At 37.3% G+C, this 27,896-nt stretch overlaps 2 protein-coding genes across 3 annotated transcripts; one reads left to right on the plus strand and one right to left on the minus strand.

Annotated features, from left to right (window-relative positions):
• Positions 1-6,929: 6,929 nt before the first annotated feature.
• On the minus strand, positions 6,930-10,698 carry c6h15orf40 (chromosome 6 C15orf40 homolog). The gene is made up of 4 exons (XM_073868717.1): positions 10,441-10,698; positions 10,156-10,275; positions 9,935-10,062; positions 6,930-8,212 (listed from the first exon to the last, which is right to left on the minus strand). Exons 1-4 carry the CDS (start codon positions 10,595-10,597, stop codon positions 8,120-8,122), a joined length of 498 nt encoding a protein of 165 aa, XP_073724818.1. The 5' UTR covers positions 10,598-10,698; the 3' UTR covers positions 6,930-8,119.
• Positions 9,965-26,950, plus strand: glsl (glutaminase like). Of its 2 annotated transcripts, none has more exons than XM_073868715.1 (22): positions 9,965-10,083; positions 11,543-11,814; positions 12,281-12,381; positions 15,929-15,996; positions 16,729-16,831; positions 19,257-19,386; positions 19,481-19,547; positions 19,620-19,732; positions 19,821-19,950; positions 20,098-20,162; positions 20,283-20,446; positions 22,215-22,273; positions 22,384-22,428; positions 22,517-22,575; positions 22,676-22,742; positions 23,004-23,054; positions 23,120-23,296; positions 25,599-25,730; positions 25,819-25,911; positions 26,024-26,085; positions 26,367-26,507; positions 26,598-26,950. In XM_073868715.1, exons 2-22 carry the CDS (start codon positions 11,645-11,647, stop codon positions 26,692-26,694), a joined length of 2,094 nt encoding a protein of 697 aa, XP_073724816.1. In that variant the 5' UTR covers positions 9,965-10,083; positions 11,543-11,644; the 3' UTR covers positions 26,695-26,950. The 2 variants fall into 2 exon arrangements, with proteins under 2 accessions (XP_073724816.1, XP_055047970.2); XM_055191995.2 differs by having other exon boundaries at positions 16,729-16,822.
• Positions 26,951-27,896: the final 946 nt, after the last annotated feature.

Raw genomic sequence — 27,896 nt, forward strand, 5'->3', positions numbered from 1 at the left:
CAGCACTGTTTTAAACACAGCTAACTTTTCCATTCACTCCACCCCCTCCCTTCTGGGTTTCTTCTTAAGCCACGCCCCCAAAACACATGAACGCGCGAATTACCTCAGACAAGCGGAGAGGAAGGAGCGCGGTGCATGTATTAACATCAAGTCACAATCACATGTAATAATACACCTAACTTTATCACTAGGAATATAAACAGATGGATTTTATAAACGGATGGCTTTTAGTACTCACTCAGCCAGTGTTTTGCATGGAAGAGTTTCTGTGATGAAAGCATTGTTGACTCTGACGAGGACTACACTCCGCAGACAATACCGCTACCGCATCATCGACTCGAGGAAAAGCCACGCGATATTTCCTCTCGTTTGATTGCTTCATTTATTCCTTTTTTGCCTTCGCTGACTGGATATGCAGGTACTGTAAGATGTGAATGCAGTTTCTGTGAGTTGTTAGTGCTATTTCTCTGCTGTACTATTGCTCTTCCTATTGCCTCGTGCACGTTCAAATCAATCGGGTGTGCGCATGTCTGGGCAGATCCCATAGCAACGGGTGGAGCCATGGTCGCGAGAGAGAGTGATATTTGAGCAAGCTAATCATATGTTTCGTCCCGGATGGAAATAATTAACTGTGTTTAACACAGTCGTGAGAGGTCTACAGACGCTCGAGTTTTATACTCTCTTTTTTAGAGTACTTACATTTTAGTTGTGCATTTGTATGTAGAGACGGTTTGGACAAACTTGTAAAAAAGGTTTTTAGATAATTCCTGCCTACCCTGCCTTTAAGCCTTTACTTAGCATTAATTTTTTTGAAACACTAGGTGAATAATAATTTTGAAACCATTACTCTGCATAAATTTCCACATGAATTTAACATGAATGGATTCATAAAGCATTTACAAAGGAATTTGTTGTGGTTCATAAATAAGTCGCAATGATTTTGTGAGCAGGTAATACTCTATCATTAACACTGTAAAAAAAATCTGTAAAAAAAGTTACATTACGGCAGCTGGTGTGCCGGAAAAATATCGTAAAATAATGGGCACAATAAATTACAGAAATTCTCAGTGATACAAAATTAAAGTTTTTTACAGTGTATGCAGATTGACGTGTTTTTCATGTAATTTTACAGTGGATATGTAAATTTGCAGGGTTTTTTAGGGTAATTTTACCAGTTTTAAACTGTATTCCAAAAACATGAAAAATCTGTCAAATAAAACGATAAATTCCATAAAATTACAGTTTTTTTACAGTGCATATAAAACGTCATCATTAACCGGCAAAATTCAATTTCAATTCTCAAGAACGCAAGTACAGAGGACTTAAAAATACCCGGATGTGTTCTTGATATTGAGGATGCATCGAGTGCAGACTTGCGTGCTGAAATCTGGGGAGGTCAAGTGACCAACAGGAAGATCGCACACATCTCAATTCTCACCAGTGCATTCTGTGTTCTCGTGACCTTCTGAGTTCGTTCTTCCAAGGTCGCCTGGCAAGACCAATCTTCATGAGAACGCAAGTCCGTTCTTTGCATTCTTGGAATTGAGAAACAGCCATGTTTACTATTTTGGAGGGAGGCTGATTAGTTGAATCAGATGTTTTAAATAAGGAGACATCTAAATCTTTCTGGGAAGGGCTACTCAAGGATTAGGATTGGGAAGCACTGGTGTAGATCTTCTTGTATTTAATATTTACCAAATCTTATAGATGTACTAGGGTCATAGAACAAACAATTGAACTTAAGGGCTTAAGGAGAATGGTAAACATCTGTTCCTAGCACAAGAAATTGATCTTGAAGAGTATCTTGAAGTCACATAGCCTTAGTATCCGTAAAAAATTGGAGACTACAAGCACTGATTTATGTGTAAATTGACTTGTGTATGTCAATTTTCTAAGTCAATATATTTGAATAGAAATAGTGTTGTCAAATATGTGACCCTGGACCACAAAACCAGACATAGGTTGCACAGGTTTATTTGGAGCAATAGCCAACAATTTTGTATGCATGGGTCAAAATTATATTTTTATTTTATGCCAAAATTCATTAGGATATTAAGTAAAGATCATGTTATATTAAGATATTTTGTAAATTTCATATCGTAAATATAAAAAAAACTTTTTTTTCTGAGTGGATGCAGTTGCTAAGGACTTCATTTGGACAACTTTAAAGGCAATTTTCTCAATTTTCAGATTTTTGCGCACCCTCAGTTCCAGATTTTTAAATAAATGTATGTCAGACAAATATTGTTGTATCCTAACAAACAACTTTTACCCAAAAAATTGACCCTTATGACTGTTTTTGTGGTCCAGGGTCACAAATACACCCATGAAAAATGCTGGGTTATTTAGAAACCACACTGAAAAAAATCTTTGCTGCCTTAATTTTTTTGTTGAATCAACTCAAATTTACAAGTTATGTCAACTTACTATTATCTTGAAGATTGAGATTGAAGAGATGAGTTGCTACAACTTATAAAATGAAGTTGACTTTTTTCAACTATAAGTTATTACAACTCATCTCTAGGCAAGATAAAAAGTAGTAACTTGTAATGACTTGTAAATCTGAGTTGATTCAACAAAAAAATGTAAGGCATCATTTTTTTACAGTGCAACGTTAGGTCAAAAAGAATGAAGAATGAACCATGAAGTTTAAACAACTTAATTATGAATTAACAAGTCAATTTGACCTACTTTTTAAGTGTTGACGTGTGATAAGTTGACATAACTTAGAAAAACAAGTTGAAATTGTTTTACTTAATTTATTACATTTAAGTAACATAAAAATATATGTTGATATGATATAATTTTTAACAGTGTGCTGGGTTGTTTCAACCCAAAATGCTGGGTTGTTTAACCTATTGTTGGGTCAAATATAAACTAGTTTCTTGACCCAGTGCCTGGTAAAATAACCTAGCATTTTTTCGAGTGCACTGCACACCATTCACAGCAGGAATAATGTCTGCCTTATCTACATGAATTTAATTGTTCAACAAAGTAAGCCTGCAAATAACTTTTGCCATAATGACTTACATATTGCGTGGATGGTTTTCAGTTAGGCAGCTTTGTGAAATATTGCTTGGTTTGAGGAACGGCCTGTTCACCACGTCATCCCACCCATCTTAATTTAGCTCTAAAAGAGACTTTTCTCCTCAATTACTGGACAGATTTCACCATCCACAGGGCATAAATCATGTGCACAGTCTTACAATAACAAAATATGTCTTCCTGACTGCACTAATGACAATGTAAATCTGTTTAATCAGCCATATGGCTGTACACGTATAAGGAAAATCATTGGGTAAATCCATAAAAATGTATTTCTCTTGGTAATTCTCCTGTTTGTAGGTAGCATAAAAAAATGAGCTGATATGGACTCCAAATCTTCTGTTCTTTAATGAAAGCCATGAAATTCAGGCTCACAAATTTGTGACTTGGAAATAATGAAGATAGTATTGCCAGCAGATAACCTGTTGCACAGATTTATCACAAAATAGGCAACTTGGTAAACCTTAGTATTAACCTTAGTAATATAGCTGCAAGCAGCGATGCCGGGGTCAAGCTAAAAAGGGCACCGAATGAAGTATTGGTTGATGACCGTCATGATTTAAGATTTAAGAAGTTTTCAGTAGATTAAGGCAAATATAGCCATTTTTCAAATCTTGAGTGCTGTGTAGAAACAATGGGTTTTGCCTCAGGTCATGTTTGTGATGACACCCACCAAATTTAATATACATATGATTAAGCAATGTTGAGATATAGCCTCAAATGACTTGACCACTAGGGGGCACTGCACTTAAACAATAGATGGTGCCTCAGGTCACGATTGTGAAGACACCCACCAAATTTGGTGTACATATGATTAAGCAATGTGGAGATATAGCCTCAAATGACTTGACCACTAGGGGGCACTGCATCGAAACAATAGATGGTTCCTCAGGTCATGATTGTGATGACATCCACCAAATTTGATATACATACGATTAAGCAATGTTGAGATACAGCCTCAAATGACTTGACCACGAGGGGGCACTGCCCCAAAACAACAGATGGTGCCTCAGGTCATGATTGTGATGACACCCACCAAATTTGATATACATACAATTAAGCAATGTTGATATATAGCCTCAAATGACTTGACCACTAGGAGGCACTGCACCGAAACAATAGATGGTGCATCAGGCCATGATTGTGATGACACCCACCAAATTTTGTGTACATATGATTAAGAAATGTGGAGATATGGCCTCAAATGACTTGACCACTAGGTGGCACTGCACCGAAACAATAGATGATGCCTTGGGTCATGATTGTGATGACACCCACAAAATTTTATATACATATGATTAAGCAATGTTGAAATATAGCCTCAAATGACTTGACCACTGGGGGCACTGCACCGAAACAATATGGTGCCTCAGGTCATGATTGTGATGACAAATCCAAATTTGGTGTACATACGATAAAGTGATCTGGAGATAAAGCCTCAAAATTCTTAACCAGTAGGGGGCACTGAAAAGTTTACAAGGGCTTTCAAAAAATGTCACTGATGAACTAGGTCAGGGGTAGGCAACGTCGGTCCTGGAGTGCCGATGTCCTGCAGAGTTTAGCTCCAGCTCTAATCAAGCACACCTGAACAAGCTAATCAAGGTCTAAAAAGTCACCTGAAACCTATGTAGCCAAAGTTTTAATAGGGTTGGAGCTAAAATCTGCAGGACATCGGCACTCCAGGACCGACGTTGCCTACCCCTGAACTAGGTGGTGCTGTAACAAAACATTCCATACACCCTCAGTTCATGACATTTACAGGTTGTGAAACATTCACCTATTCATACAGTGTCAGCCACACAAGAGCCATCCAGCTCATCAGGAGCATTTGGGGTTAGATGTCTCACTCATGGACACCTCATCACTTGGTCAGGTGGAGCTGGGGTTTGAACCACCAACCTTCCGATTTGTGGACAACCTACACTAACCACTGAACCACTGCCAATACACACATCAATGTGCAAAACCTTTGCGAAGATATAGCCTCAAATCCATTTTTGTGCTCGCCATTATATTTGTTGATGTGCTATACAACAACTGACAAAAACTTTTTGTCTAGAGTCTATATTGTGTGTACCAAATCCAAGCCAATCAAACAAACGCTCTAGGAGGAGTTTTGAAAAAGTTGGTATGCTTTGTTATTGAAAATGGCAGACAGAAAACGTTTTGATATCATTTGACTCAGCATGCCTCAAGGAATCTAACAATAGCTTTCATGAATTTAGACTCAATTTTGCAGTAGTTATAAGCAAAAAAAAAATCACTTTTCAATGACTGTTATGACATATAACTCATGGACATCTTGCGACTTGGTCAGGTGGAGCTGGGGTTTGAACCACCAACCTTCCGATTTGTAGACAACCACCACTAACCCCTGAACCACTGCCAATGTGCAGAACTTTTGCGAAGATATAGCCACAAATCCATTGCGGCATGCTCATCAACATGCTCAAACTAGGTGGCGCTGTACCGAAACTGTGCACGCACCCTCAGGTCATGACTGCCATCAAAACTACCAAATCTCATGTGAATATGTTTAACTTTGGCGAAGATACCGCCTCAAATCCCTTTGTTCCCAATCTGCGTAAAATTCGTTGACGTGGTGTACGGAAACGGATTGGCGAATCGACATGAATTCCATAACTTTTTGCCATGAGTGTCTCTAGATGCTACACACCCATTCTTTACGCAAATTGGACAAAAGCTCTAGGACGAGTTCGAAAAAGTAGGTTTTACAAACAATTCAAAATATCGAAATAATTAGCATGACGGAAATGATGTCATATGGTGCAATCGAATTGGCATGAGCCAAGGAATCAGAAGAAACAAGAATTGCATTTCTATGACGTACGGGTCAGCAGTTATAACCAAAAATGTAAGTGAAAATTTGGACTGTTGGTGGCGCTATCGGGTTTGACATAGATACTCCAAATTTGGTGTGGTGACTATTTGGAATGTCCTCTTTGAGTGTGCCAAATTTCATAACTTTCCTACAAAAAAAGTTAAAATTCAAAATGGCCGACCCCCAAAATGGCCGACCGAAAACCTTTTGGTATCGTTTGACTCGGCATGCCTCAAGGAATCTAACAATAGCACATTTATAATTTCAGACTCAAGTTTGCAAAAGTTATAAGCAAAAATAGCCATTTTTCAAATCTCGTGAACACTAGGTGGCGCTGTGACGAAACTGGGCACGCACCCTCAGGCCGTGACTGCCATCAAAACTACCAAGTTTCGTATGAATACGCTTAACTTTGGTGAAGATACAGCCTCAAATCCGTTTTTTCGCGCTCTACGTGAAATTCATTGACGCGTTATACGGTAACGGATTGGTGAATCAACACGAATTCCATAACTTTTTGCCATGAGTGTCTATAGATGCTACACACCCATTCTTTAAGCAAATTGGACAAAAGCTCTAGGACGAGTTACCAAAAGTAGGTTTTACAACCAATTCAAAATATCGAAATAATTAGCATAACGGAAATGACGTCATATGGTGCAATCGAATCGGCATGAGCCAAGGAATCAGAAGAAACAAGAATTGCGTTTCTATGACGTACGGGTCAGCAGTTATAACCAAAAATGTAAGTGAAAATTTGGACTGTTGGTGGCGCTATTGGGTTTGACATAGACACTCCAAATTTGGTGTGGTGACTATTTGGAATGTCCTCTATGAGTGTGCCAAATTTCATAACTTTCCTACGTACGGTTCTATGGGCTGCCATAGACGCAATGGCGGAAGAAGAAGAATAATAGATAATAATAATAATAATAATAATAATAAGAAAACTAACAATCCCAATAGGGGTCTCGCCCATTCTGGGCTTGACCCCTAATTAACAAATGTAATATATAGCAATATATAGCAAAAGTAAAACAGCTCAATGAATTAATTTTTTATTAAACAAGTAAATTAAAAATATAATTGTTATATGACAATTTCATAAGGCGTATACAGGAAGTGGGCTGGGAACAGGCAAATAACCAGAGATTCTCATTTATTAAAGATTTATATTGGAAGACTTTAAGTGGGAGGTTGCAGAGCTTGCCTGCATGATTAAATGCAAACATGTTTTGGCTCTCGATGACTTTTCCTCCCCCCCACTAATGGTGGAGGTGCACATTGCCTCAAAAATGTTGTTTATTAAAGAAATTTACCTCTTCATTATATATGAAACTAAGTAAGCAATAGAAAACCAGGAAATACTGTTTCACTTCTTATTTTACATTATCTGTAATATTTTCTGGTTGCTTGTTATGTATGCTCACAGAAAGAATCTGTTTTAGCATTATAAAATGATTTTAGTCTGAAAAATTTATTCTGGGCTAATGGTTCCGAACTATTTTAAAATACACTGAACACAAATGCACATACAGTATACAGTGATGTGATAAAGTGTTGGCCCCCCTCCAGATTTCTTATGTGTTTGCATATTTGTCACACAGGCCATGTAGTTTTGGATTTAGTTTCCCCTTAATAATAAAACCTTCATTTTAAAACTGCATGTGGGGTTCACTTGTGTTATATTTGACTAATATTTAAATTTGTTTGATGATCTAAAACATTAAAGTGTGTAAAATATGCAATAACATAAGAAATCTGGAGGGGGGGCCAACACTTTTTTACCACACAGTTCTATAAACAGTTAAAATGCTTTTATATGTACGATATCTAAGCCTCCTACAATCTGTCGAATAATCAATTTAAAGGCTTTTAGTTAATAGAAAATGTCTGATAACCATACTCATTAGACTCTCATTAATGAACACATTTGTCACTGGTGAAGGACCTCAGGTGCTGCTGTAACCACTATTTAACTGGTAGGATAAGCAGTGCATGTTCTTAACTTAAAATCTTATTACAGTAACAGGTTACAACAACTGCATTTGTGGCTATATGTATAATCATTCACAATCACACAGACTTACCCAAAAATACAGCATTTTATTTGAAAACTTGAATATTTCATTAAATATTATACCATATTGGTGCAAACAACTTGGAATACGAGGTTAACACAGAACATGACTCCATGCTTAGTCCATTTTTGTGTCAAAGTACAATGTAGTTTCACCCAGCGGCCTCTCTTCTTAATTTCTCCAAAATATCCTCTTGACTGACACTTGCTGTTACCTTGATAATTTTTTCTCTGGATTTGGAGCCCTGTGATATGAAACACATTCATTCATTACATACAGTTATACAATGTGTACATATTAGTATAAAACGTGTAAGGAATAATACATCCAGCCTCTCATCAAGTCCTTATAACCCTGTTGGGTTTAAGTAAGGGATAATGTAGAGGCAGCCGGTAGTTATTGGGAAATAAGCCCCGACAGTGTGATCAGGACCCGACGCGAAGCGGAGGGTCTTGTATCACACTGAAGGGGCTTATTTCCCAATAACTACCGGCTGCCTCTACATTATCCCGCTTATTACACGGCTACTTGCCACATAAGAAAAAAAACTGGACATGAATATGAATTTGAAACATTTTATTGGCATATTTGTTTTAAATTAACATTTTTATCCTTCCGCGAAACTTTGCACAGATGCATAAAATGATCGTAATACCTTATTAAGATCCGCTGCTTCATACTTGTCTCCATTTTTTCTCTTTTAGCCAGTCTTTGAGAAGTTTTAATCCCCATTCTGTATTTTTTTGTGTGTTGGCTTCGTAGCTGTCATGCTCTATTTTGTCAAGTTCAGTCTCAGTAAGCTGTCTGTGTCTTGTCGTGGTTGTCGAGTGTTTGTCACAAGATGGCGCCAAACAGACAGCAATCTTTATTGATCTTTATTGGCGCGGAGCGATTTTACTCGTGCAAGTAGTGCCGGCTATGCGTTATTATTTTGGAGCGGTTATTATTTGAAAAGAACGAACCTGCAAATGTCTCAACTGACCAATCAGAATCAAGCATTCCAGAGAGCCGTGTAATAATCTGTGATAACATCCAGCTGAAAATACATTATTTCGCCTATTACATAGCTACATTTGACACAGGTTAATAATATTAATATGAAATATGTGACCAAGTTTGCAAAAACCAAACTAAAGTCATTTTTTGTGATTTTTAATGTTTTCTACATAAAATCATCCTACGTTATGTAAAGAGCATTCTGTGAAGATATAACTTTGTTATCTTTAATATTGACTGAGTAAGGTCATGTCAAAAATTAAAATTAATGTGTGATCAAAATTTGGTTCTCCAAATCTTACGCAGCGCACAAAAATAGTCCCCTTGGTAACTTTCAATAGCTGGGGACTATTTTCTGGCACTGAATAATATCATTGCGCCTCCTGCAGCCATGTTATGGCAGCAAAGTCCTTGATTATTACGCCAGAATGTGATTAAAGTTCCTAGCCATATCGGCTTAGAAAATCGCAACTTTTAATTTTCTGTCGGTCTCAGTAAACAATGTAACTACAGAAGAGTCAAGTTGTAAATAGGAAAAATATTGAAACTCTTTGGTTATTTTTGAGCGTGATGCTAATGGTCTAATCAGATTCAATGGATTATGCTAAGGTATGCTAAAAGTGGAACCGCCAGACCCGGAGATCTGCTGAATGGATTCCAAAACGGTAAAAATCAAATGTTCAACTATAGGGGAGCTGGAAAATGAGCATATCTTCAAAAAAATGGAGTGTCTCTTTAAGTTGTCATATGAAAATAGACGGCGGAGTGATACAATAAACAAGTTGTGCCGGCAAGAAGACTCGCAATTCCCGGATGAGCGATCTGTTATAAACAGTATTGGTTGTTATCAGGAATAACAGACATCGGAATATTGCGACTGACCAGAATAAAGTATTTCAGAGTGTCCTGACTGTAATAATAATACATCCCGTATTGCTGTTGACACATACTTGAAAGTTATGCACCTGACCTTATCTAAAGATATTTCACTCTTCTTCAGCTCCAGGACTTTGGATAAATATCGCAGCAGCTCGGCGTTGGCCTCCCCGTCTGTCGGCGGCGCGGCAATGGCGACACCCACCGCCTCATCAGAGACATCTGTCAAAAAACAACTACTGGGTAATATTTCTTAAACCCACAACTAATAAAGGCTTGACTGTTTATTTTTATTTTACAGTTTTGATATCCAACCTGTAATTGCATTTTGTTTTGCCCCGGGTTTGGCGTGTATTGCGATTGCAATTCCACCGTCTTTACTTTTTGTTACTGGTCCGGACGGTGTCTCCGGTAAAGTTGGCTTTGGGTTGCTTTTACTCTAGGACAGAATTAAGTTATTTAGATCAATCTCATTGAATAACATGTAATGTGAGCATAGCAGCCAGGACATTAGACCCAAGTTACATAAAGAGATCGAAATTAATGATTCTCTTCTAGCGTTATTAAACAGACTTAAATACTTCATAATGCAATGAACCCTACTCGTTTTGCTCTTTTTAGGCATCGTGCTGTACTGTGAGTAAACACTCTTAGAGCTGTGATGTGTGATTTTCCTTAAAAGCATGCGATTTAACAACGCAGGTTGAAGAAGTGTAAATAAAGATATTCGTACAAAATTGAGAATCTGGGACTGCATGAGCTAAACTTTACAATAATTAGTATTTTGTGATAAAAGCGTGACTTGGGTTGCTTGTGAAAACTGTTTACATCTAAAGCGCATGACAGGAAAGAAACAGCAAAGGACATGCGTTTGGAGCATCAACTATGCGCGCTACATGCGCAGATCAGTGAAAGCATGCACAATAAAATAATATTTTGCGCTTCTTACAAAAAGTAAGTTGAAATCACTTTTAAAACCAATTTGATTGTATTAAAAAAGTAGTTTTATTACAGTATGGGAACCTACTATTTCTAATCAAGAGCTCTTTGGTTTTGTTATATTTTAAAGGGGACATTTCACAAGACGTTTTAAGATGTCAAATAAATCTTTGGTGTCCTCAGAGTACATATGCGAAGTTTTAGCTCAAACTGTCATATAGATAATTTATTATAGCATGTAAAAATTGCTTTTGTAGGTGTAAGCAAAAATGTGCTGTTTTTGTGTGTGTCCTTTTAAATGCAAATGAGCTGATCTCTGCACTAAATAGCAGTGTCGTGGTTGGATAGTGCAGATTAAGGGGCGGTATTATCCCCTTCTGACATCACAGGGGGAGCCAAATTTCAATGACCTATTTTTTCACATGCTTGTAGAGAATGCTTTACCAAAACTAAGTTACTAGGTTGATGTTTTTCACATTTTCTAGGTTGATACAAGCACTGGGGACCCAATTATAGCACTTAAACATGGAAAAAGTCAGATTTTAATGATATATCCTCTATAAGGTGGATCATGTTTGATCGGATCGGTTTTATTTGATGCATATATAAAATGTTAATTACTACTTACAACTACTACTACTCTACTACTACTTTAATAATAATAATAATAATAATAAAAGTCTTTTTTAATTTATTATTTTAGTTTTATCGGTTGTAGTTGCCTAGAAGTAATAGTATTTGTCTTTCTTTAATTTTTTTGTAGGGTGACCCTTTTCCAGAACAGAGATCCCACCTCCAAAATGCAGCTGAGTTCCTCCTATTTCTATCCAGCTAAAAACTGGCAGATCACATTGAGACGCACTGTATGCACAGCTGCCAAAGTGTTTCATCTGCACAGTGTCCAGATGTTAGACAGACACACCACTTGGATTTCTTTGAAAACTCATTGATGACTTCCTTAACTAAAATCACAAAGGAAAGTTTCAACATGGAGAACAACCTGAGCCAAGAAACAGAGGAAAACTCTTATCTCTGGTAAGAACTGCTTTAACTTAACATGCAGAAATCAAATTAAACCTTGAAAACCTTTATTTTTCATAGTTTATCCAAAAGCTGAGCTGCAAGACAAATTAAAGTCAAACTACAGCATAAGGGCACTAAACTTTATGTAAAGTATTTCCAAATAGTTTTTATTTAGCACTCTGGCAAATCTTTCAGCAAAGCGGACAGTCTCAGAATTTACACAGGCGTTTCTCACACCTGAACAGATTTTCGTGACTAGACTTGTCTCTACAGGGGCACATTTACTTTGATCCCAAGGTTTCATTTCCATAGCCAGAAAACAAATTTTCTTCTAAGAAATCTCTGTTTATTGTGCCCAAAGCCAGTATTGCAAGAATCACTTGCTGTTATAAATTTGCATACTGGATACTTTAGGTCATGCATACTTGAAATTGATTGACACTTTAAAAGCCCATGTAAGTTGTTAGTTGATGTGTAGTTTTCAGAGAACGCCATCCCAAAGACGCAAATGGAGAAAACGCTATGGAGGGCTGGATGGCAACAAGCTACTGGAGCCAAACAAGGATGACGATGTCAAAGGTACATAAACACTGCAGTAAGGTATAATTTAGGTGCAATCTGTGTGTCTTTTCACTATGGGATTTGCACTGACAGTTGTGGCCGTTGTCCTAGGGGTTTTGATGGTGTTTACATTTTTCACTGATCATAGGTCGTATACCACTTGCCAAATCTTAACCACTGTGAGAGAGATTGCAATTCTGATTTCACATCAGTGCAACTTCAGTCTGGGGGTTCTTAAGTGAGAGGGATAATTTTGTAGATGTTCTCATTTAACTGAGCTTGTGGTCGGCAGCTGGGCCATAAAAATGTGCAGAAGTAGTGGGTGTGTTCTGGAAAGAAGTGATGTGGCATCTGTGGGTTTTAGTGTGACTTGAATAACACATCGGCTTATATAAAGCCTTACAACCTTTGTTACATGGTTTTCACTTTCCTTGACATTGGATAAAAATACAGTGCATTTAAATTGTATTTTTTCAGTTTAGAAGTGAATTTTGCACCAGGATAATAATTGTTAAAAAAAAATTTACTCCATTGTCTGAGCTGTTGACTTAAAGGGATGCTCCACTTTTTTGGAAAATTTGAGTTTTACCATTTTGGAATCCATTCAGTTGATCTCCAGGTCTGACGGTACCACTTTTAGCATAGCTTAGCATCTATACTATACTCTCATTCCGCATACGCAGTGCCTGAAAATAGTCCCTCTGGTAACTTTCAATAGCTGGGGACTATTTTCGGGCACTGCCTGATATCATTGCGGCTGCTGCAGATTATTATGCCAGAATGAGAGTATAGATGCTAATGGTCTAATCAGATTCAATGGATTATGCTAAGCTATGCTAAAAGTGTTTCCGCCAGACCCGAAGATCAGCTGAATGGATTCCAAAACAGTAAAACTCAAATGTTCAACTCCAGGGGAGCTGAAAAAAAGTGAAATGTTCCTTTAAGACTTGTTAACTGTTTTGACTGCAGTAAAACTAAGCTCTTACGCCCCATTCAGACAGCCAGCGACAAGCAGTAGCAGAGCGACGCAATCTCATTCATTTCAATGGAAGCTTGCAGACTTCTGGAGACATGAGCGAAAGTGACCGTTGGCCACCATATGGGCGTGTCCAGCGACCCAAGAAAGTTAAGAAAAGTTTAACTTTATGCAAATGTTGAGCGAATTTTGGAAGCGAATACCAATGGGAGCAAAGCAGTGGCGTTCACGTCACTCTCGTCAGGTACTGGAGTGGACGGTACTCATTTGTTTATGACAACCAGATTTAGAAATGCCTCATTGAAAGAGACGGGCGACACACATAAAGAAAGTCACTGGCGGTCTGAACTAAGGGTTTCTCGCTGTGTGTTGCCCATCTCTTTCAATGAGGCGTTTCTAAATCTGGTTGTCATAAAAAATAAGTAAGTGCTTCGCTTCCATTGGTAGTCGCTCCAGAAATTCGCTCATCATTTGCATAAAGTTAAACTTTTCGCCCATGCGGTCGCCAACAGTCACTTCTATTGTGTCGTCGAAGTCGCCAAGCTTCCCATTAAATCAGTCCCTCCCGAAAAACGTGATTATGCGATCGCATGATTCAATGCATAATCAGCCAAAGTCCTCATATTTATGCTGGCCCGCATTTTTTTTATTAAGTTCCCGCAATTTTTTTAGCAAGTTCCCGCAATTTTTTTAGCAAGTTCCTGCAATTTTTTTAGCAAGTTCCCGCAATTTTTAAGCAAGTTCTCGCAATATTTGCTCAAGTTAACGCTGTTTTTTTTATCAAGTTCCCGCAATTTTTTTTAGCAAGTTCCGGCTATTTTTTTAATCAAGTTCCCGCAATTTTTTAGCAAGTTCCCGCAATTTTTTAGCAAGTTCCCGCAATTTTGAGCAAGTTCCCGCAATTTTTTAGCAAGTTCCCACAATTTTTTAGAAAGTTCCCACAATTTTTTATCAAGTTATCGCAATATTTGCTCAAGTCACGCTGTTTGTTTTATCAAGTTCCCGCTATTTTTTAGCAAGTTCCCGCAATTTTTTAGCAAGTTCCCACAATTTTTTAGAAAGTTCCCACAATTTTTTATCAAGTTATCGCAATATTTGCTCAAGTTCACGCTGTTTGTTTTATCAAGTTCCCGCAAATTTTTTTTAGCAAGTTCCCGCAATTTTTTTTAGCAAGTTCCCGCAATTTTTTTTAGCAAGTTCCCGCAATTTTTTTGCAAGTTCCCTCATTTTTTTTGCAAGTTCCCGCAATTTTTTTGCAATTTCCCGCAATTTTTTTTGCAAGTTCCCGCAATTTTTTTTTGCAAGTTCCCCCAATTTTTTTTGCAAGTTCCCCCAATTTTTTTTGCAAGTTCCCGCAATTTTTTTGCAAGTTCCCGCAATTTTTTTGCAAGTTCCCGCAATTTTTTTGCAAGTTCCCGCAATTTTTTTGAAAGTTACCGCAATTTTTTATCAAGTTATCGCAATATTTGCTCAAGTTCACGCTGTTTTTTTAATGAAGTTCCCGCTATTTTTTTTATCAAGTTCCCGCTATTTTTTTTATCAAGTTCCCGCAGTTTTTGTATCAAGTTCCCGAAAATGTTGTATCAAGTTCCCGAAAATGTTGTATCAAGTTCCCGAAAATGTTGTATCAAGTTCCCGAAAATGTTGTATCAAGTTCCCGAAATTTTGTATCAAGTTCCTGAAATTTTGTATCAAGTTCCCGAAATTTTGTATCAAGTTCCCGCAATTTTTTATCAAGTTCTCGCAATTTTTTTATCAAGTTTGCGTAATTTCATCACATAAAATTGCATAAATATCCAGCATATTCCATCGTGGACTGTGAAATGAATGAGATCGCGTTGCTCTGCTACTGCTGGTCGCTGTCTGTCTAAATGACTTAAAGTCAAGTCACTTTGATCAATATAATGCACAATACACCTTGTTACAAAGTAGCTTTACAGAATAGTGCCTCGAGTGACCTTAAAAATATGACTCGCAAAACAAAACTTCTTTAAACAGTGATGGATTGCATTTAAAATGTCTCTTTGTTTTGTAAAACACATTTGTATGGTCTTTCCTGAAAAGAAACCTGATTTACTTACTTTTAGTTTTGCTTTAGGGCGAGGTGTGGGTGGTGTTCACGGTTTTTGTCTGCATAACTTTGTCTGGTTTGTACCACCCTAGTTGATCAGACACCCTAAGAAAATGTCTCCATCTTGCCTTAAAACTTTGCCAAATACTGCTTTTACTACAAAAACTTGAAAAATCATCTTGCAACCTAAGAGTTGTCTTATTTTGGATCGAAGTTTGGAAGTAAAATGCCAATGGATTGCAACCATCCTCTATTCACAGCACAGTGGTTTCATATGTTATGGTACTCAACTCCAAAAGTGTGTCATTTTGTGCAATAAGGACAACACAAACAATATCTGAACCTAACCATAGTGTCCCAGATTCAAAAATAACCCTATGGACATTCCGAGGCTATGCTTAACTTGCCTTTAAAATCCTTTTGAAATCTCGTACTTGCAAATAAGCATTAAGCTTTAAACCTCCCTCGAGAAAGATTTTTCTTATTCTGAATTTTTATTTTCTCCCCCACTAATTCAGAGAATGACGAGATGAAAGAAACGCTCCCAAAGAGGAATGTCGAACCTGTAATTTTTACCGGATGTCAGGTACGTGCTGTGTCCTGTATTGCTCCCATAGACACCCACCCACCCATGTGTAAAACACTATAAATCAACCCTGGAGGCTAAAACAATCAGCACTATTATGAAGAAAGGCCAACCAGTACATTATTTATCAGTAACTGTCAAGAGATGAGGGACATTTCAATACACCTGAATCGATCTGTTTTGAGACATTTAAAAAAACAAAGGATGACATTTCAAGAAGAGATGTTTTATTTAATCTCAAAGCAGGCGGACATGAACGATATTGTCTGCACTTCTGGATTAACTTTAAACAAAATTTACTCTTGTAAAGGCAATAAACAGGGTTGTCAATATGAACCTTACTTGTAATCCAACCTTAACCCTCCAGACATTGTTGCTTGCATTGTCAGCTGCCGTGTTGACATGACAAGGTAATATGTTTCAATATGTCTCCCTGCAGTGTTAAGCACCTACCATTAGTTAGACATCAAAGGCACGTCTGGCACCAACATTAATTATTGCAATGCATGTCATGCTTCAAAAAGGCATAAAACACAAGCTGGATAAGCACATTCAATCAAAGCATAAAAGCGAGTTTTGTTTTAGTAAATACAGACAAGAAAACGGATGAATAGCGCATTGTAATTTGCACTGCTTGCCTTACAGAAGTATATATATATATATTTATATATTAAGACCTGTGTACAGATAAATATTCACAGCCTAACTTAATGCTTTGCTTTATGTTACTAGGAAACAATAACAGCAGGGAACATTCCTCAGGCGGTGCCAAGAAATACCTTTCCATCCCAAAAGGCAGTCAATTATGTTCCCTCAGGATCCACAGGTGAATATGGCAAGTAAACAACATGCGCACTTATCTGCAATAGCGCACACGTCTACTCCTACTGTTCGTTCCCTTTTAATTAAATGTACCTTTGTACTTTTGCGTTCTTGTGGTAAAAATATTAGCGCTTGCATGGCAGCATTGTTTTGATATCCTTTTAACATTGTGGTTAGGGGTTTGTATTAAACTTAAAGTATTACGCTTCTGAAACCACTTAATGCACTTCAATGAAATGTTAATCTTAAATTTAGCCTACAAATCTTTATGAAAGGTCACATTCTTTTTGTGTTTTTGAAGCTTTGATTGTGTTTACAGTGCGCAATATAACATATGTTCATGTTTCACGTGTAAAAAACGTGGTATTTACTTCTCTATCGCGCTGTTTTCACTGTCCTCAAAACGGGCTGATGTCTTTCTTGTTCTATGAAGTCCCTCCTTCAGAAATACGTATCGAGTTCTGATTGTGTAGTTTGTTTAGTGTGTTTTGATTCGATAGCAGCTTAGCTTGCCGTTAATTTATGGCAACTGACGTATTCTTGTGGGCGGTCTTTCCCCAGTCAAGTAGATAGGACTTTAGTCTTGCATGACTGAAATAACTGCCTGGAGGCGTTGCAAACATGGCTGCCTATTGGTGCTACTTCCTTTAAGGGGCTTTGACTTAAGCCTGGGATACACTGCACGATTTTTGGCGAAAGATAGTCATTGTGTTTAGGGCTGTCACAATGATTAAATAATCATCTCATCGGAATTGTTTGACCTCATCGCGATGATTTCAGATCACCGCAATGATTGCACATCTCTCTAAAAAACACAAGAGGGAGCTGCAGCGGCTGTATAAATGAGACAGTATCAGATTACTTTTGAAAAATTGTATAAATATTTACTGCCAGATAAACCTTGCAAAAGATTTAATTTAATAAATCACAACAATCTGTGAAAATGATTTCATAAACAAAAAAATGTATGAGAATTTAATGTCAAAGCAATAAACAGGAAATTAATCGTCATAACCGTCACAATTTATTAAACAATTAACCGTTAGCCAAAGTTCATAATCGTGACAGTCCTAATTGTGATTTCTGTGATCATGGCTCTTTAAAGAGCACCTCTTGTCCATTGTACATGTTAACGATATGCAAAAGGTACAAACCGCAAAGTAAACGATGACGCGAGTTATCGTCTCTAACGTAAATCTCTTTTCTTGGACTACAACAAACACACAGATTGTAGGCAATAGTTTACTTCCTGGGATTGGTGATGTAGAGAAGACCAACATTATCATTATTCCTCCCGCTTCGGACTCACAGCCTGTAAGTTAACTTCTGTCAGAATTGCATTGTGCACAAATCTTTCAAACATGGTAAGGAGCGTCACATTTCCGGCTGACGTCAGAGGTATTCAGAGCAATCACAACATACAGATTAGCTAGCCAATCACGGACACAGCGCTTTTCAAATCGATGATTTTTGTACATAAATCAGTGTGTTTCAGGAAGAGAGTGAAATCTGGAGCTACAAAACCAGTAGCGCATGCTGAAGTCGTTGCGCTAACGTGTACGCCTACGATTCAATAGGTGTCATCACTACAATAGGTGTCAGTCTACATGCTTGTCGTACCCAAGTTTAAACGCTCCATGTCGCACTGTGTAATAAAGTAATGATCTTATAGGATGGCAAAAATCCTGCAGTGTATTCTGGGCTTTAAAGGAGCTGTATGTAGCATTGACCCCTGGTGGCTGAACTTGGTATCGCAGTCTAAATTCAAAATTGGAGATGGTTTATTCTCTGCCCCCTCAAAATTTTACATTTGCAATCTTTTTGTTGATTGCAAATTGACCCTTTGCAAAGCCCCACCCTCCTTAGTTACTGTTGCTATGCCTGTCAAGCCTTCATTTATTACAGTATGTATGCACCGGTGTCAGACATTCCCAAGGAGAAAATTTGTCATTTTTAACGAACAGATGAGTTATCTGAAAGAGCAAGACAGAAGAGACTGCAGTATGCATTCGAGGGATATATCCATGACATAATATGCAACCGATTAGAAAATAACTGAATCAAAATTGAAGCTAAAGCCTATAGGTCCCAGCGCAAGCAGCAGCCGCCTCATACGCTGACCATTCAAATGGAAAACACACAAATTACAAACCCGCTCATGTGGATATTTATAACTCAATCTGCGGCTCATTTCAGAGATCGTGTCCACCCGAGGTCACATTTATGGTCCATTGCAGTCTCATGTAAGCAACCGTGATAATTGGCAACCGAGCTGTCGAAATAATACACTACAACTGTCAGTGGGAGGATCACACAGACCAAAACAGACATGTGTTCAATTTTCAGGGAACATCACTTTGGATAAAAGCATCTGCCAATGCAAAAATATAAATGTAAGCTCAGTCTAAATTAAAATGTATAAATATTCTGTTGCCAAGGTTTGCCAGCCTTTATGTGCAATGGTGGCATAAAACAGACGGCACCAGGACAGGACAAACTTCACACCAGCCAACCATGGCAAAGCTTGGCCCGACAAGAAGCCCAGCAAGGTCATGTAAAGAAAAAACTGTGAGTTTGGCAAGCATAAAGCAATAAAGGTGCAGCATTTGCTATTTCTCAGACATATTTTGACTTTATATCATGTTTGTTGTTTTTCCAAAAGGGCTGCTGATATTTTGTTTGATAGTTTTGCCTCTGGGGGAAGAGTCAATGCCAATCAGTTTTTTGAGGTAGTCAAATGCATTAATGCATAATATAACTTTAATAATGTGAAGTTACATAAACCGTCTGTTCTTTGACAGGCCCTGTGGAGCTCAGGAATCATCCGAACAGATCCCCGGATTAAAGACTGCTACAGTCTGATGCGGAAACTTCAGGAATCAGACGGAACCGTCGACAGGAGCACCTTTCACAGGCGAGACAGGATTTTCATATCCGAGCTGTAAATTTGATCCATCATAATGTACATGCATACATAAACGCCCCTTTTTTACATTTTGCAGGTGTGTGACCGGCTTTGTGTCTTTCATTTCGAAGGCATTGCAAGGAAGATTTGTTATACCAGACTTCTCAACTTTCGCAGAGGAAACTCAAAAGTTATTTATTAAATGCAAACAGCTGTCTTCTGTAAAGGTGAGTCAAATGTGTTTCCGCTGGCGCTGTTTACATAGTGAAAGAGATGCGTGAAGATGTGCTGAAGTAGCAATGTTTTTTTTTTATTTAATTGATGGTTTTGGTAAATATCACGAAATGACTCATATCCTGCGTATCACTAAACAGGAAAAAGATGTCAAAGAGAGAAGCATAAAATGGGGTATTTCAATATGTACAGTCGATGGGCAGAGGTATGTGTCCGTTTTTCTCCATATTAATATCAATCCAAACAAATCCAATTATCATTTATATGGTTAGGAATGATAAAATAGATGAGATAAGATGCTCACTTTTTTGTTTGGAACCTATAGGCTTTCATTAGGAGACTGGGCTGAACCCTGTGTCCTTGGTGAGATATCCTGGCCTCTCATATACGGCCTTGCAGTGGACCAGCAAGGAGTTGACTACGTGCACAGATTTGTAGGAATGGAGGAATATTCCAAATACGAGTCTCCATTTACCCTTACCAAGCAAGGTACGGTCAGTTAAAGGGATACTCCAGCCAAATATCAAAATTACCCCATGACGTACTCTGAAGCAATCCAAAACACGTATGTCAATCATCTTTGAGAGACGAAGACATTTTGAGTTATTTTAGTAAATGTACTTTTTCTCTCGAGCTTTATAATGGTAGAAAAAGGGGTCAGGGAACAACTTCTGACTTTAAGCCCCCCAAATAGTCCATCCATCCTTTATAGAAGTAATCCACACGGCTCCAAGGGGTTAATAAAAGTCTTCTGCTGGTAATCGATGCGATTTTTGTAAGAAAAATATCCATATAAATGATAATACTAGCTTCTGGCAATGATGCCATCTTGGACTCACACGATTCAGGAGAGTCACTGGGCAAGAAAACTATAGCAATGCTAAAACGTATGCATGAATCGCGTGAGTCCAAGATGGCGGCGTTACCGGAAGCTAGTTATTATGCTGCGTTCACACCAGCTGCAGTAGAGGCGTTAAGCGCGAGTGATTTCAATGTTAAGTCAATGTAAAGACGCGTTGACGTGCGTCTGGAGTTCTCGCGGTGCTAATGAGGCATTTAGCGTTGTAGTTACGATTCCGTCTAATTCGCGCATCTAGTTCATGCGAATTGCGCAAATTAAGCGTTGGTGTTGCAAATGCGCGAGTTGAAAAATTTCAACTTTGGCGAAAAAATGTGCCATGTTAACCAATCAGGAGCTTGCTCTAGTAGTGACGTGATTACAGGAAGCGAGCGGAGTCGCAGAAGCCCCTCCCATGACGCAAATTTCCCATGACACGAACTGTTCAAGCAGCAAACTAGGCGCGGATTTTGACGCCTTAAATGCGGCTGGTGTGAACCCACGGTTATAGTTGATAAAGGCTGAGTATGGATTTTTTTACTTTTATTAAATGGGACACTCCACTTTCTTTGAAAATATGCTTACTTTACAGCTCCCCTAGAGTTAAACATTTGATTTTTACAGTTTTGGAATCCATTCAGCTGATCTTCACGTCTGGCGCTAGCACTCCTAGCATAGCTTAGCACAATCCATTGAATCTGACCAGACCCTCAGCATCGCGCCAAAAAATAACCAAAGAGTTTCGATATTTTTCCTGTTTAAAACTTGACTTTTCTGTAGTTACATCGACGTGTACTAAGACCGACTGAAAATGATATTACGCAGCAGCCAAATCTGTATCTGCTTAAAAATCGCAACTTTTAATTTTCCCTCGGTCTTAGTACACGATGTAACTACAGAAGAGTCAAGTTTTAAATAAGAAAAATATCAAAACTCTTTGTTAAACTTTTAGGCGCAATGCTAATGGGCTAATCAGATTCAATGGATTATGCTAAGCTATGCTAAAAGTGGTACCACCATACATGGAGATCAGCTGAATGGATTCCAAAACAGTAAAAACCAAATGTTTAACTTTAGGGGGAGCTGGAAAATGAGCATATTTTCAAAAAAAGTGGAGTGACCCTTTTACCCTTTGGAGCCGTATGGATCACTTCTGTGAAGGATGATGCACTTTCTTGGGGTTTAAAGTCGGAATCTGTTCCCTGGTCCCTATCATTATAAAACTTGTAAGAGCAAGCAACTCCAAATGTGCTTGTCTGAAAGATGATGGATATTGTATCTCAGATTGCTTGAGGATGAGTAAATCATGGGGTAATTTTGATATTTGGCTGGCATATGGCTTTAATTCCAGCCCTATGATCTACACGTTAAAGATTGCTACACTAAACAAAGCATAGGTGTAAAACTCTTTGTTTGCAGGTGTACCTCATAGTCCACTTATTGAGACGGGTGCCATTATCAGCACATCTTTACTACAGGTAGCATGTGTATGTGTTTGAGAACAGCCGAATCAACCAAATTCACAAGAGAAATTACTTCTATTGATTTTTTTGGTCTTTATTGACGGGTCTTGTTTTTCCTAAAACAGCTGGCGAAGAGACCAATCACTGAAGAAGAAGAAAAGTACGAGTCTGTAAGCTTGGCTCTAAGTTAGCATCTTCATCTGATAAAAAAATAAGAAATGAATGCAATCAGCACCATCTTAAACCATTCTCACTCAGGTTTTGAATATCATCCGAAGACTGTGTAACAAAGAGCACGCAAGCCTAAACTGCACCAGGTTTGTTTTCGAAATTGTAGCTCTCATGGGAAATGTATTTTCAAAGTGCTGTTTTGTGTGTATTTAATGGCGATTGTAATTGTAAGCACTGCTATTGCAGTTATCAAAGTCTGAGAAAGGACATCATTCGCCTTCATGCTCTATCATTTTACCTGCAAGAAAAGAAAGTAAGTGTAGGATAATTCAGTTTGGGATCATTTTTGTTGGTCAACATTTGTTCCCCCAGCCTATCGCTGGGGCAGTACCCTTTAAAAGGTCCTAATATGTACCATTTAGGTACAGATATGTATACATTTGATACCAATATGTAACCATGAGGTACTAATAGGTGCAAACCTGTACTTTTTTTAGCCCAGTGACATTTTTACTGACAGTGTACATTACAAAGTGTGTTATGAACTAATTCTAAAGTTTTCTAAATGTTCCAGTGCTTTCCAGAAGGTGTGGGGATCAATGCTACATTGGATTTACTATTACAGGTATTTACATTATTTGATACTTGATTCTCGATTAGTTTTTTTATTTAATTTTGCACCCATCTTAGTGTTTATCTACAGAAGTCACCTGCGAGTCCGGTGCGGCGTTGGCCGCAACTCTAGCCAATGGTGGGCTGTGTCCACTGTCGGGTGACCAAGTGCTGTCACCCCACGCTATCCGCAGCACTCTTTCTATGATGCAGGTGGCTGGTATGAACGATTACTCCAGAGCTTTTCAGTTCAAGGTGAGTTTGAATTGCAGCAGTTTGTGACTAAGCTGGTAAATAATGAGTCATATTTGTTTGATGTATTAGAGGTTTAAGAGCAGCTTAATTTCCGCACAACTGTTAAAATTCACTTTAACTCCAAGAGAATTTTTCAAGTAATCCATTTTCATGGAACAAATTAAATTGGTTCCTGTCCTGCCGTGATAAGTAAGAAAATTGGTAATGATGGTCAATACTGAGGTGTCCATGTATTGAAAAGTGATTAAATGCTTGTTTGTTACAATTATGTATTCCCTTGCTGCCCTCTAATGGTGGGAATCCAGATTTCAGGATATTAGCTGGATATGGCTCAAAATACAGTACTGGTACAAAATCAAATGCTTGCTTTCAGTTGAAACATATATTAAAATGTAAAAGCAAAATTTAATCTGTGGCTTTTAAATCTTTTTATTATATACTTTTTACATAAAATCATCCTATTTAAAACATTCTTGAGCAGTTTCCCGGACAGGGATTAGATTAAACCAGGACTAGGCCTTGATTATATTAGGACATTTATTTTTTTACAAGTAGTTTTTTACAAACATAAATGATAGATTTTTTTACTGGTGCATCTTTAGACAAAACAATGGCACTGATATATTTTAAGATGGGTCAGTCAAAGCTGTTTTTAGTTAAGGCAACTCAAACATGCATTTTAGTCTGGGACTAGGCTTAAAGGTACACTCCACTTTTTTTTTAAATACGCTTATTTTCCAGCTCCCCTAGAGTTAAACAATTGAGTTTTGCCGTTTTGGAATCCATTCAGCTGATTTCCGGGTCTGGCGCTACCACTTCTAGCATAGCTTAGCATAATCCATTCAATCTGATTAGACCATTAGCATTGCAAAAAACAACCAAAGAGTTTCAATATTTTTCCTATTTAAAACTGTAGTTACATAGTGTACTAAGAACAGTGTTGGGGAAAGTTACTTTTAAAAGTCATGCACTGCAATATTAAGTTACTCCCTAAAAAAGTAACTAATTGCATTAGTAACTTTCCATGGAAAGTAATGCTTACGTTATTTTTAAGTTACTTTTTCTTACCTGGCTGAGGCTTGATCTCTTTCAGGCTTTGCAGGTGTTTTTTATAATCGCAAAAATGTCAAGCTCTGGCCTGCCATCTCCGTTTCTGACCTAAACTGTTCCCGCTAAGGCGCACAAAGTGCATAATTCTATGTTAATATGTTTTGTTTAATTTAGTACATTATTTAATTTTATTTTTAAATTTAATTAATTAAACTGAAAAGTAACTCACATTACTTTTTTAATAAAGTAACTCAAATATTAACTCTTTTGCCGACGTTGATGAGTTATCTAATCAATTATGAGTTAATATTTAACTGATAAATATGCCTTTCTAGACGAATTTCAAAGTGAAAGTGTAATACCGCTTTTATCCACTAGATTAGAATTTATCAAAAACGGAAGTTAAAAAGATTTAATGATTTATTTTAACTGCTTTTATGTTTGATAGTCATTCTGAGTCTGATCTCTAACATAAATTCCTTTACAAAAACGAAATTTTTTTAAGGTTTTTGCTCAAAATGTATTTTTGAAGAGAAATATCCATATTTCAGTGGTTAAATTATTTGGAAAAAGTAAATATATAATGAAATGTTTTTTCCCCATTTTGTTTGTTTGTTCATTGTTTGTTTGAAAGCAGAGGGTGTGTTCTTTCATTTGATATATTTGTATGTTTATATATTTATAGAAGATGATTTTTCCTGCAAGGAATTTTGTGAAACTTTTGTTAAAATCACAAAAATGCGGGTACACAACTTTTCTAAAAAAGGTTGGCAGCGAATGAGTTAATGTGAACATTTTATAAAGTAATGCGTTACTTTACTCGTTACTTCAGAAAAATTATATTATTACGTAATGCGCATTACTTGTAATACGTTACCCCCAACACTGACTAAGAACGACAGAAAATTTAAAGTTGCTTAATATCAAAACTCTTTGCGTTGCTAATGGTCTAATCAGATTCAATGAATCGGAAAAATATCGAAACTCTTTGTTTATTTTTTAGGCGCCATGCTAATGAACTAATCAAATTTTTATGTATTATGCTAAGCTATGCTAAAAGTGCTACCGCCAGACCCGGAGATCGGCTGAATGGATTCCAAAACGGTAAAACTCAATTTTTTAACTCTAGGGGAGCTGAAAAATAAGCCTATTTTTTAAGTGGAGTGTCCCTTTAAGCACTGTCAGGAAATCTCCCTTTTGTGAATATATAACCTTGATTGTTTCTGTTGCATTATAACTTTTTGTTATTCAGACATCTGTGCCTGCCAAATCCAGTCAATCTGGTGCTGTGTTGATGGTGGTTCCTGGAGTCCTTGGTCTCATGTGCTTGTCACCTGGCCTTGATTCCAATGGGAATTCCTGGAGGGCTGTCCATTTCTGTGAGGTATATGCACTCAAGTGTGTTAGATTTAAATACTTTAAGGGTTGTTTGTTTTGCCAGCATGACAACTCAGTTGTCTGTTTCTTTAAAGGAACTGGTTTCAACCTTTCAGCTCCACAGTTTTGACATTAAGACTCCTTTCAGACAGATGTTGTCCTACAAACAGTGGAAGGTGGAGTCTGAGGTCTGGATGGATATTTCAAAACATTTTTTTAAAACAACGATAAATGAAATCTCTTTATGCTGTTTAGGATATACAAGTAGATGTATGAAGGTATTTCTGTTTTGAATTACAGGGATACCAAATCATGAATGTTCTCTTGGCTGCTTACAGAGGAGATATAGTGTCTTTGCGCAGGTAGGGTAACTTGGATGCATACAGTATAACATACTTTCTTAATAGAGAACAGTGTGCGAATGCAAAATGTGTCATGCTTTTTTTAGTGCTCCACATTTAGCCACAGGAAGAACTAAATGTTAGGAATAGCAATAGGAAAGATACACAATTGGAATAATGAATGGAATCGTATGATGGATGGATTTGCTTTTAGGAGCGTCAACATTTTGGGACATATGTATATAAAGTTTATAAATCATTTTACAGTAGGACATAACCTTCATTTAATTCCTCTTTTAAAGGTACCTTCTCTCCGGGGCAGATGTGAATGCTGTGGATTATGATGGACGATCTGCTCTGCACATTGCAGCTTCAGAGGGACATCTGGACATCATCAAATTCCTGGTGGAGAACGCGGGTGCAAACTGCAGACTCAAAGACCGGTACTATTATGAGAGTTATCACTTGTTGGTTGTGTTTTTTACTTTGCAGCACCATATCTAATGTATGCTTTAATGTGCTGACATTGACAGGTGGGGTAACACGGCTTTAGAGGAGGCCATGAGATCCAATCGAGACCCTGCCATCCAGCTTCTGAGGAAATACACAGATTATGAAGAAAGTTTATGATGCATAAATTTAGTCTTGATATTACATTTTGAGTACACGTACAGACTAATTATATTTAGCATCAAGAGGAGGTTGTAAAGAGCAAAGATTTTATTGTGTATTCGCAGCCAGACACTCAGTGTTTATTGGGAATGATAAAATAAGTGAATAATACTGTTTCCTCAATAAATGCTTCAACGGAACAGACATTAAAGTTCAGACATGCTGTTAAATATCTATTTTGGTTTTCCACAGAAGTAAAAACATAAAGAGGAAATGGTGACATAATGTTTTATTTTGGGTAAACTGCTACTTTCATTTAGAGTAGTAGTGGTTTTCAAACTTTGCACAGCCCCCAACAGATAATTCATGACATAAAACAATCTCAAACTTAGATTTGAATTAAACAAAACATTAAATTAAAACAGTGTAATGCTGTTGGTTAGTACGTTTATTTTTTTTTAATGTTTAAATGTACAGAATTTATGATGAATGAATTAATAAGAACCACTGAGTTAGCAAAGCAATGGACGTAGGTTCGATTTTCAGAAACACATACTGGCAAAAAATGGATACCTTGAATAAACTAAGTTGAAAGGTGTCCCCAATGAACAAATACTGTACCCAGCAGGCATTTTAACGTTGAATCAAAGTTGAATTACATTTTGATTTTACAAATTGAATCAACATTGAACAACCGACATTATTTCAACACACTTTCAACGTTGATTAAGCATTTTATTAACCTTTTTGCAACCGTTTAGCATTAACTGTTGTATCAACATTGTTTTAACGTTGAAACAAAAACTGACATTATTTCAACCATATTTCAACGTTAAAGGTCAGTCACATGCCTGTTGTGCTGGGTAGTACATTATAGTAATTGTATCCCAGGGGGCATTTCACAGTTTAATAAACATTAAGGAATCAACACTGAATTACCTTTTGATTTTGCAAATTGAATCAACGTTGAACAAACCACTGGCATTTTTTAAACCCAATTTCAACATTGATTCAACCAAATTTCAACATTGATTTTTAAGCATTTTATTACATTTTTGCAACTGTTTAGCATTAACTGTTGTATCAACTTTGTTTCAACGTTGAAACAAGAACTGACATTATTTCAACTATATTTCAACGTTGAAGGTCAGTCATATGCCTGCTGTGCTGGGTAGTATTATTATAGTAATTGTATCCCAGCCGGCATTTCAACGTTGATT

Source organism: Misgurnus anguillicaudatus, chromosome 6, assembly GCF_027580225.2.
Source record: "Misgurnus anguillicaudatus chromosome 6, ASM2758022v2, whole genome shotgun sequence".
Lineage (NCBI taxonomy): Eukaryota > Metazoa > Chordata > Actinopteri > Cypriniformes > Cobitidae > Misgurnus > Misgurnus anguillicaudatus.

Excerpts from the sequence above, each read along its gene's own strand:
- c6h15orf40 (XM_073868717.1), bottom strand. The coding sequence starts at position 10,597 with ATGCAGTCCCAGATTCTCAATTTTGTACGAATATCTTTATTTACACTT. Across the intron at positions 10,276-10,440 it reads TAAAAAGAGCAAAACGAGTA|AAAGCAACCCAAAGCCAACT; the intron begins GGGTTCATTGCA and ends TGTCCTAGAGTA. Across the intron at positions 8,213-9,934 it reads GTGAAATATCTTTAGATAAG|GGCTCCAAATCCAGAGAAAA; the intron begins GTCAGGTGCATA and ends TTCATATCACAG.
- glsl (XM_073868715.1), top strand. The coding sequence starts at position 11,645 with ATGCACAGCTGCCAAAGTGTTTCATCTGCACAGTGTCCAGATGTTAGA. Across the intron at positions 23,055-23,119 it reads CATTGGATTTACTATTACAG|TGTTTATCTACAGAAGTCAC; the intron begins GTATTTACATTA and ends CACCCATCTTAG. Across the intron at positions 26,086-26,366 it reads GATATAGTGTCTTTGCGCAG|GTACCTTCTCTCCGGGGCAG; the intron begins GTAGGGTAACTT and ends CCTCTTTTAAAG.